The sequence below is a fragment of the Gobio gobio genome (assembly GCF_949357685.1).
Source record: "Gobio gobio genome assembly, chromosome: 4".
Classification (NCBI taxonomy): domain Eukaryota; kingdom Metazoa; phylum Chordata; class Actinopteri; order Cypriniformes; family Gobionidae; genus Gobio; species Gobio gobio.
The window spans coordinates 1,529,262-1,539,261 of NC_137100.1; the positions used below are offsets into that span (position 1 = coordinate 1,529,262).

Here is a 10,000-nt window from a genome sequence, read left to right on the forward strand (position 1 = left end):
TGACCGATATGGGTTTCTTAGTGCCGATACCGACTTTTTTTTCTCATCCGCCTTAGCCGATGACGATACGAGCTGCCGATTCTCTGGAGCCGATTCTGCTTTTGCTCCCTAAATTTACATCATAAAAATGACACAATGATCAGGATGATAATTTAAAAATTTTAATTTATTGAACTAAAAAAACAATATTTAACAAATAGTAAAAACAGGTGAGGTAGAACAAGAAAGAAAAGAGTTCAGTGGTGAAAATAAATATTTAAGCATAAATAAAATAATGACACTATTGCACACAGTATCAACAAGCGAGCAGCATAATAAAGTGCACACTGACTGTACTATACTTCATTTAAAACTGTTTACAACCTAGTAATTTAATGGCTACACTCTAAAAAATGCTGGGTTAAAAATAACCCAAGTTGGGTTTAATATGGACTAACCCAGCGGTTGGGTTAAATGTTTGCTTAAAACAACCCAATTGATAAGTTAGTCCATTTTCAACCCAACTTGGGTTATTTTTAACCCAGCATTGTTTAGAGTGTAGGTGCACTTCACTGAATCTCTTGTAGAGCAACACCAGCGGTAATTCAGGAGAAAATCTCCCAATGCTCCACGTGAAACTTCACCTTCACCTTTTACCATCGCGTCAATTCTCAATTGATTTTGATTAATATGCGCGAGGGAGAGCGAGAGACAGTTTGAAGACGGCGAGAGCTGCCCTGTGGACGCCTGTCTGGAAATAATGCCGGGGAAAAAATATTGGCGAACGCAGCAGCCTTAAATCGGCCGATACACGTAAAAATTGTAAATATTGGCAAACGCAGAAGCCTTGTATCTTCCGATACACGTAAAAATTGTAAATGTCGGCGAACGCAGAAGCCTTGTATCGGCCGATACACGTAAAAATTGTAAATGTCGGCGAACGCAGAAGCCTTGTATCTTCCGATACACGTAAAAATTGTAAATATCGGCAAACGCAGAAGCCTTGTATCGGCCGATACACGTAAAAATTGTAAATGTCGGCGAACGCAGAAGCCTTGTATCGGCCGATTCACGTAAAAATTGTGAATATCGGCGAACGCAGAAGCCTTGTATCGGCCGATACACGTAAAAATTGTAAATATCGGCAAACGCAGAAGCCTTGTATCAGCCGATACACGTAAAAATTGTAAATATCGGCGAACGCAGAAGCCTTGTATCGGCCGATACACGTAAAAATTGTAAATATCGGCAAACGCAGAAGCCTTGTATCAGCCAATACACGTAAAAATTGTAAATATCGGCAAATGCAGAAGCCTTGTATCGGCCGATACACGTAAAAATGGTAAATATCGGCGAACGCAGAAGCCTTGTATCGGCCAATACACGTAAAAATTGTAAATATCGGCAAATGCAGAAGCCTTGTTTCGGCCGATACACATAAAAATTGTAAATATCGGCGAACGCAGAAGCCTTGTATCGGCCGATACACGTAAAAATGGTAAATATCGGCGAACACAAGAGCCTTGTATCGGCCGATACACGTAAAAATGGTAAATATCGGCAAACGCAGAAGCCTTGTATCAGCCGATACACGTAAAAATTGTAAATATCGGCGAACGCAGAAGCCTTGTATCGGCCGATACACGTAAAAATTGTAAATATCAGCAAACGCAGAAGCCTTGTATCAGCCGATACACGTAAAAATTGTAAATATCGGCAAATGCAGAAGCCTTGTATCGGCCGATACACGTAAAAATTGTAAATATCGGCGAACGCAGAAGCCTTGTATCGGCCGATACACGTAAAAATGGTAAATATCGGCGAACACAAGAGCCTTGTATCGGCCGATACACGTAAAAATGGTAAATATCGGTGAACGCAGAAGCCTTGTATCAGCCGATTCACGTAAAAATTGTAAATATTACCGAACGCAGAAGCCTTGTATCTGCCGATTCAAGTAAAAATTGTAAATATCGGCGAACGCAGAAGCCTTGTATCGGTCAATACACGTAAAAATTGTAAATATCGGCGAACGCAGAAGCCTTGTATCGGCCGATACACGTAAAAATTGTAAATATCACCGAACGCAGAAGCCTTGTATCGGCCGATACACGTAAAAATTGTAAATATCACCGAACGCAGAAGCCTTGTATCGGCCGATTCACGTAAAAATTGTAAATATCGGCGAACGCAGAAGCCTTGTATCGGCCGATACACGTAAAAATGGTAAATATCGGCGAACACAAGAGCCTTGTATCGGCCGATACACGTAAAAATGGTAAATATCACCGAACGCAGAAGCCTTGTATCGGCCGATACACGTAAAAATTGTAAATATCACCGAACGCAGAAGCCTTGTATCGGCCGATTCACGTAAAAATTGTAAATATCGGCGAACGCAGAAGCCTTGTATCGGCCGATACACGTAAAAATTGTAAATGTCGGCGAACGCAGAAGCCTTGTATCGGCCGATTCACGTAAAAATTGTAAATATCGGCGAACGCAGAAGCCTTGTATCGGCCGATACACGTAAAAATGGTAAATATCGGTGAGCACAAGAGCCTTGTATCGGCCGATACACGTAAAAATGGTAAATATCGGCGAACACAAGAGCCTTGTATCGGCCGATACACGTAAAAATGGTAAATATCACCGAACGCAGAAGCCTTGTATCGGCCGATTCACGTAAAAATTGTAAATATCGGCGAACGCAGAAGCCTTGTATCGGCCGATTCACGTAAAAATTGTAAATATCGGCGAACGCAGAAGCATTGTATCGGTCAATACACGTAAAAATTGTAAATATCGGCGAACACAAGAGCCTTGTATCGGCCGATACACGTAAAAATTGTAAATATCGGCGAACGCAGAAGCCTTGTATCGGCCGATACACGTAAAAATTGTAAATATCACCGAACGCAGAAGCCTTGTATCGGCCGATACACGTAAAAATGGTAAATATCGGCGAACGCAGAAGCCTTGTATCGGCCGATACACGTAAAAATTGTAAATATCACCGAACGCAGAAGCCTTGTATCGGCCGATTCACGTAAAAATTGTAAATATCGGCGAACGCAGAAGCCTTGTATCGGCCGATACACGTAAAAATTGTAAATATCACCGAACGCAGAAGCCTTGTATCGGCCGATTCACGTAAAAATTGTAAATATCGGCGAACGCAGAAGCCTTGTATCGGCCGATTCACGTAAAAATTGTAAATATCGGCGAACGCAGAAGCATTGTATCGGTCAATACACGTAAAAATTGTAAATATCGGCGAACACAAGAGCCTTGTATCGGCCGATACACGTAAAAATTGTAAATATCGGCGAACGCAGAAGCCTTGTATCGGCCGATACACGTAAAAATTGTAAATATCACCGAACGCAGAAGCCTTGTATCGGCCGATACACGTAAAAATGGTAAATATCGGCGAGCACAAGAGCCTTGTATCGGCCGATACACGTAAAAATGGTAAATATCGGCGAACACAAGAGCCTTGTATCGGCCGATACACGTAAAAATGGTAAATATCACCGAACGCAGAAGCCTTGTATCGGCCGATTCACGTAAAAATTGTAAATATCGGCGAACGCAGAAGCCTTGTATCGGCCGATTCACGTAAAAATTGTAAATATCGGCGAACGCAGAAGCATTGTATCGGTCAATACACGTAAAAATTGTAAATATCGGCGAACACAAGAGCCTTGTATCGGCCGATACACGTAAAAATTGTAAATATCGGCGAACGCAGAAGCCTTGTATCGGCCGATACACGTAAAAATTGTAAATATCACCGAACGCAGAAGCCTTGTATCGGCCGATACACGTAAAAATTGTAAATATCACCGAACGCAGAAGCCTTGTATCTGCCGATTCAAGTAAAAATTGTAAATATCGGCGAACGCAGAAGCCTTGTATCGGTCAATACACGTAAAAATTGTAAATATCGGCGAACGCAGAAGCCTTGTATCGGCCGATACACGTAAAAATTGTAAATATCACCGAACGCAGAAGCCTTGTATCGGCCGATACACGTAAAAATTGTAAATATCACCGAACGCAGAAGCCTTGTATCGGCCGATTCACGTAAAAATTGTAAATATCGGCGAACGCAGAAGCCTTGTATCGGCCGATACACGTAAAAATTGTAAATATCGGCGAACGCAGAAGCCTTGTATCGGCCGATACACGTAAAAATTGTAAATATCGGCGAACACAAGAGCCTTGTATCGGCCGATTCACGTAAAAATTGTAAATATCGGCGAACGCAGAAGCCTTGTATCGGCCGATACACGTAAAAATTGTAAATATCGGCGAACGCAGAAGCCTTGTATCGGCCGATACACGTAAAAATTGTAAATATCGGCGAACGCAGAAGCCTTGTATCGGCCGATACACGTAAAAATCACAAATAATCGGCCGATATATCGGTCTAACACTAATTAGCATTAGGGCTGGGAATCGATTCAGATGTTCCAATTCGATTTCGATTCGCAAGCTCTCAAATCGATTCGATTTTGATTCTCGATTCAACTCAATGAATATAGATTTAATTCAAATAGCCTACTATATTTATTAAAAAGAACAGTGAACATGAGTTTACAAGTGGGCAATTAAAAAGAAATTAAGAGCCCGGAGCTGTATATTAAACTCTTTTTATTTTAGGTACACTTGGGTAGGCCTACATTAAAACAGAACCCATCTCTATATTACAAATGCATATAATTATGTTAAACACAATACAATTTAGTTTTTATGGATATTTTGATACACTTATTCTAAAACAAAGCTATTGGATGATTTTCAGCAATTTTCAGTAAAGGACAAGCTTTTCTTTGATTTAGCCGACCGTCATTCAGACTCTGTCTGTTTTTATGAAGGCTTTTTCCTCCAGGGGCGTCTGAGCTTTGATTCGTGTCCCGGATGAGGCTTTATATTTCGTCACTATCTCTGTTATTTGCGAGCTTTCCTTAGATGCGATTGCCATTCGATTTTATCTTAACGACAAGTATAAATGCCACAGCAGGCAGAATCAGCTGGAAACCCCCGGGGGAAAAATCTATTCTTGGCCTTGAGAATCGATTTTGAACCGACCACATTTAAAAAAAAAAACGATTAATCGAAAAATCTATTTTTTTGCCCAGGCCTAGTTAGCATGCTAACTTTAGCTTCCCTAGAAAGATGACTGGATGTGCATCTGTTGGATTCACACGGACTCAGCACTCAGAAATGTGGGAGATGATGTCATGAGCATGAAGATGGCGTACACACCCTGAACATTTAGTTTCAGTAAACAGAAAAGCAGATGTTCAGGCTTCTCGTTTTACAAACATCATGTATTAGTCCTGTGTATAACCAGCTAAAAGTAGAAAAGTAGTAGCACTTATTTTTCATGTAGCATTAGGAAGACATACACATAAACTGCACTGTTTTTAATTGAGTTACACACATTTCCAAGTGAGTTTTTGTAGATTATTTGCCTCATTAATTGCCACGTGTGTATTTTATAAAGTCAATTATACAGTAAGGTTTGTTTTTAAACTTGAGGACGCATAGAGTTGTTCAAAAGTGAGAGTAAAGATATTTATAATGTAGGGCTGGCCGACATAGCGGAAAAAAATACACAATAAATAAATAAATATTAGTGATTTTAATAATAAATCACAATAAAAGTCAAATCTTTATTTCTCTCAAGTTTAAAGTAGGGCTGGGCGATAAAACGATTACGATATATATCGCGATAGACACATTGATATCAATAAAAAAAAATTTTTTTCGAGAAATGTTTTTAATGGTCAAAAATGCACGTCCTGGCGAGTATTCGGGAGTATTCTGGTATCGTATCAAAGTCATAATTTTGGTATCGTGACAACACTATTCTATATAAAAAGTATTTGCTGATATTCTCTCTTTTTTTTGTTATGTTAATATACAAATTTGTACCTTTTTTTGTACATTTTTACTCTTTTAGTTTTACATTTTGTCAAGGGCTTGTTTACATTTATACTTTTTTATAGTACACTACTGAAGGCCAACGTTGCAAGTTAAATTAAATGTTTTTAAGTAAAATTGTCGAAAATTGTGATAAACTAGTCGATAGATTAATCGATTAATAAAAATTAGTCGACAGATTAATCAATTGGGCATTAAAGTAGTCGATAGATCAATCGAGTAATCGTTAAATTAGCAGCTAGATTAATTGATTAATCGTTAAATTAGTCGATAGATTAATTGATTAATCGTTAAATTAGTCGATAGATTAAGCAGTAAATTAGCCGATAGATTAATCGATAAAACATTAAATTAGTAAATAGATTAAGCGTTAAATTAGCCGATATATTAATCGGTAAATTACCCGATAGATTAATCGATTAATCATTAAATTATCGATAAATTAAATTAGTCAATAGATTAAAGGTCCTGTTCTTCGTGATCCCATTTTTCAAACTTTAGTTAGTGTGTAATGTTGCTGTTAGAGCATATATAATACCTGTAAAATTATAAAGCTCAAAGTTCAATGCCAAGCGAGATATTTTATTTAACAGAAGTTCCCTTTCAAAGCCTACAACGAACGGCCGGTTTGTTCTACATCTCTGTATTTCCTGCTTTAATGACGTCAGTAGAGCAGTTTGTCGACTAACCTCCGCCCACAAGAGTACGCGAAAAAAGGGGCGTGGTCTTGTTGCTCCCGCGTGGATAAGAGGAAGTGTTGCGTTCGGTTGCGTTTGTATAGTTTGTTTGTCGCCATGTCATCGAGACGCTGTTATTTTCATCCCGGAGTCAAGTCACCTTTGTTTGGCTTTCCCAGGGCCGCTGTACTGAGAGATCATTGAGCGCGTTTATCTCCCCGTTATGGTGAGAGGCGCGACCTTTCCGGTAACGTGCGCTCTGCGTGCGCTAAGCTGCTGTCCAATCACAACACGGGAACCGCTGGCCCAATCAGAACTCGTTACGTGTTTCTGAAGGAGGGACTTCATAGAACAGGGAAATCTTTCGAGCCGTTTTGAGGACAGTGAAAACAGCGGAATACAGATCAGTAAATTGTGTGAAAAATACTGTGTTTTTTTACACGCGAAACATGAACACATGTTATATTGCACACTGTAAACACAATCAAAGCTTCAAAACAAACACGAAAAACGGGACCTTTAATCAATATAAAAATAGTCGTTAGTGGCAGCCCTAATTTCTACGCGTGAACTAAGCAGCTAATAAACACACAATAACTATGGTATAAGCAAGGCTCAACATTAAGCCTATTGACATGCTTGAGTAAAACATGTGCTTGTCCGGAAATGTTTCTTTGTTATTTTTGTTTTGTGTTAAAGGGCCACTTCAGCGCGGGGAAGATGAATGTGTGTTTAAATTGGGTAATTTATGCAGTAGAAATGTGAAAATTTTTGAATTTGGTGCCTTCTAGACTGAGAAAATGTATTTTTGGCTAATGTGGATGAAAGACAACAACTCCCAGAATGCACTTGCTTCGCTGCCCAACAAGGCCACTCCCAAAGCCACGGCTACTGGTTCTCTCTTGCCCACCGTGGTTTTGATCTTCATAGTAATAAAATAATTTTGTTCAGTTGGAGAATAAACACTTGCTTGCATTATCTCGGATTTGACGGGGTTTGCCATCAGTGCAGTCACAAAGGTGTCCTTGTAAAATATGTGAACTCTAATGGACGCCATAAACTCCCATTGACGACATACAGCGGGTGAAAGTCTCTCTGGGATATCTGGAGGTTTATCTGCGGACCACACCCACCTCCATGACAGCAGAAGATCTTCTCGTCCACAATGGCGGCGATGGGCAGGCAGTTGAAACAGTCCGTGAACGTCTTCCAGAGCTTGATGTTGTAGCGTCTCCTGCCTAAACACAACCAGAAACACACACACTTCATGTGACCTTCAGGGTTTATTTAGAAAAGAGCCGTCCGGTAAATAAATCACAAGAGCTCTGGAGGGACGGAGTCTGCTAAAAATACACCGCGGTTCCCCTTCAGTCACACACAGGACTGCGCTCAATAATTCATTCACACGGTGGGTTAAGGTGCACACACTCTTCTTACAGTTAAAAACATTATCAGATCGGGTTATCATGTGTGTGTGTTCATGTGGCGGATGGTGTTAGCGTGAGCGATCAGCGACTACACAATCTGGACACTGCAAATCAGGAACGCAATCGCTTCTTTAAACAGATTCTGCTAATGCATAAAGCAATTATATTATTCTGATTGTGTGTATGTGTGTGTGAGAGTCTGTGTGGGTATGTGAGAGTGAGTATGTGTGTGAGTCTGTGTGGGTGTCATTGTGCGTGTGTGTGTGTGTGTGTGTGTGTGTGTGTGTGTGTGTGTGAGGCTCACACTCGTCGTAGAAGCCGTAGATGCGGTTGATGGATGCGCACTCGTGGTTGCCCCTCAGCAGGAAGAAGTTCTCTGGGTATTTGATCTTGTAGGCCAGCAGGAGGCAGATGGTCTCCAGAGACTGCTTCCCTCGGTCCACATAGTCCCCCAGGAACAGGTAGTTGCTCTCGGGGGGGTATCCTCCATACTCAAAGAGCCGGAGCAGGTCGTAGTACTGGCCGTGGATGTCCCCTGTGGAGAGGGGGAACTGATGACCACATGACGACCACATGATGACCACATGACGACCATATGACGACCACATGTCCACATGACGACCACATGACGACCACATGACGACCACATGACCACCACATGACCACCACATGACGACCACATGACGACCACATGACGACCACATGACGACCACATGACGACCACATGACCACCACATGATGACCACATGATGACCACATGATGACCACATGATGACCACATGACCACCACATGACGACCACATGACCACATGATGACCACATGACCACCACATGACGACCACATGACGACCACATGACGACCACATGACGACCACATGATGACCACATGACCACCACATGACGACCACATGACCACATGATGACCACATGACCACCACATGACGACCACATGACCACCACATGACCACCACATGACGACCACATGACCACATGATGACCACATGACCACCACATGACGACCACATGACGACCACATGACGACCACATGACGACCACATGACGACCACATGATGACCACATGACGACCACATGACGACCACATGACGACCACATGACCACATGATGACCACATGACCACCACATGACGACCACATGATGACCACATGACCACCACATGACGACCACATGACCACATGATGACCACATGACCACCACATGACGACCACATGATGACCACATGATCACCACATGACGACCACATGACCACCACATGATGACCACATGACGACCACATGACCACCACATGACGACCACATGATGACCACATGATGACCACATGACCACCACATGACCACCACATGACGACCACATGACGACCACATGACGACCACATGACGACCACATGACCACCACATGACGACCACATGACGACCACATGACGACCACATGACGACCACAAGATGACCACATGACCACATGACGACCACATCACCACCACATGATGACCACATGATGACCACATGACCACCACATGATGACCACATGATGACCACATGACGACCACATCACCACCACATGATGACCACATGACGACCATATGACGACCACATGTCCACATGATGACCACATGACGACCACATGACGACCACATGACCACCACATGACGACCACATGACGACCACATGACGACCACATGACGACCACATGACGACCACATGACGACCACATGATGACCACATGATGACCACATGATGACCACATGACCACCACATGACGACCACATGACCACATGATGACCACATGACCACCACATGACGACCACATGACGACCACATGACGACCACATGACGACCACATGATGACCACATGACCACCACATGACGACCACATGACCACATGATGACCACATGACCACCACATGACGACCACATGATGACCACATGACCACCACATGACCACCAC

At 42.2% G+C, this 10,000-nt stretch overlaps 1 protein-coding gene across 1 annotated transcript in view; it reads right to left on the reverse strand.

Moving 5' to 3' along the window:
• Positions 1-10,000, reverse strand: part of ppp1cc (protein phosphatase 1, catalytic subunit, gamma isozyme) — a 45,703-nt gene that overhangs the window by 14,564 nt on the left and 21,139 nt on the right. The window contains exons 3-4 of the mRNA XM_079815393.1: positions 8,343-8,573; positions 7,745-7,849 (exon numbers count right to left, since the gene is read on the reverse strand). Coding sequence (XP_079671519.1) covers positions 7,745-7,849; positions 8,343-8,573 — 336 coding nt within the window. The remainder of the gene's footprint in view (positions 1-7,744; positions 7,850-8,342; positions 8,574-10,000) is intronic.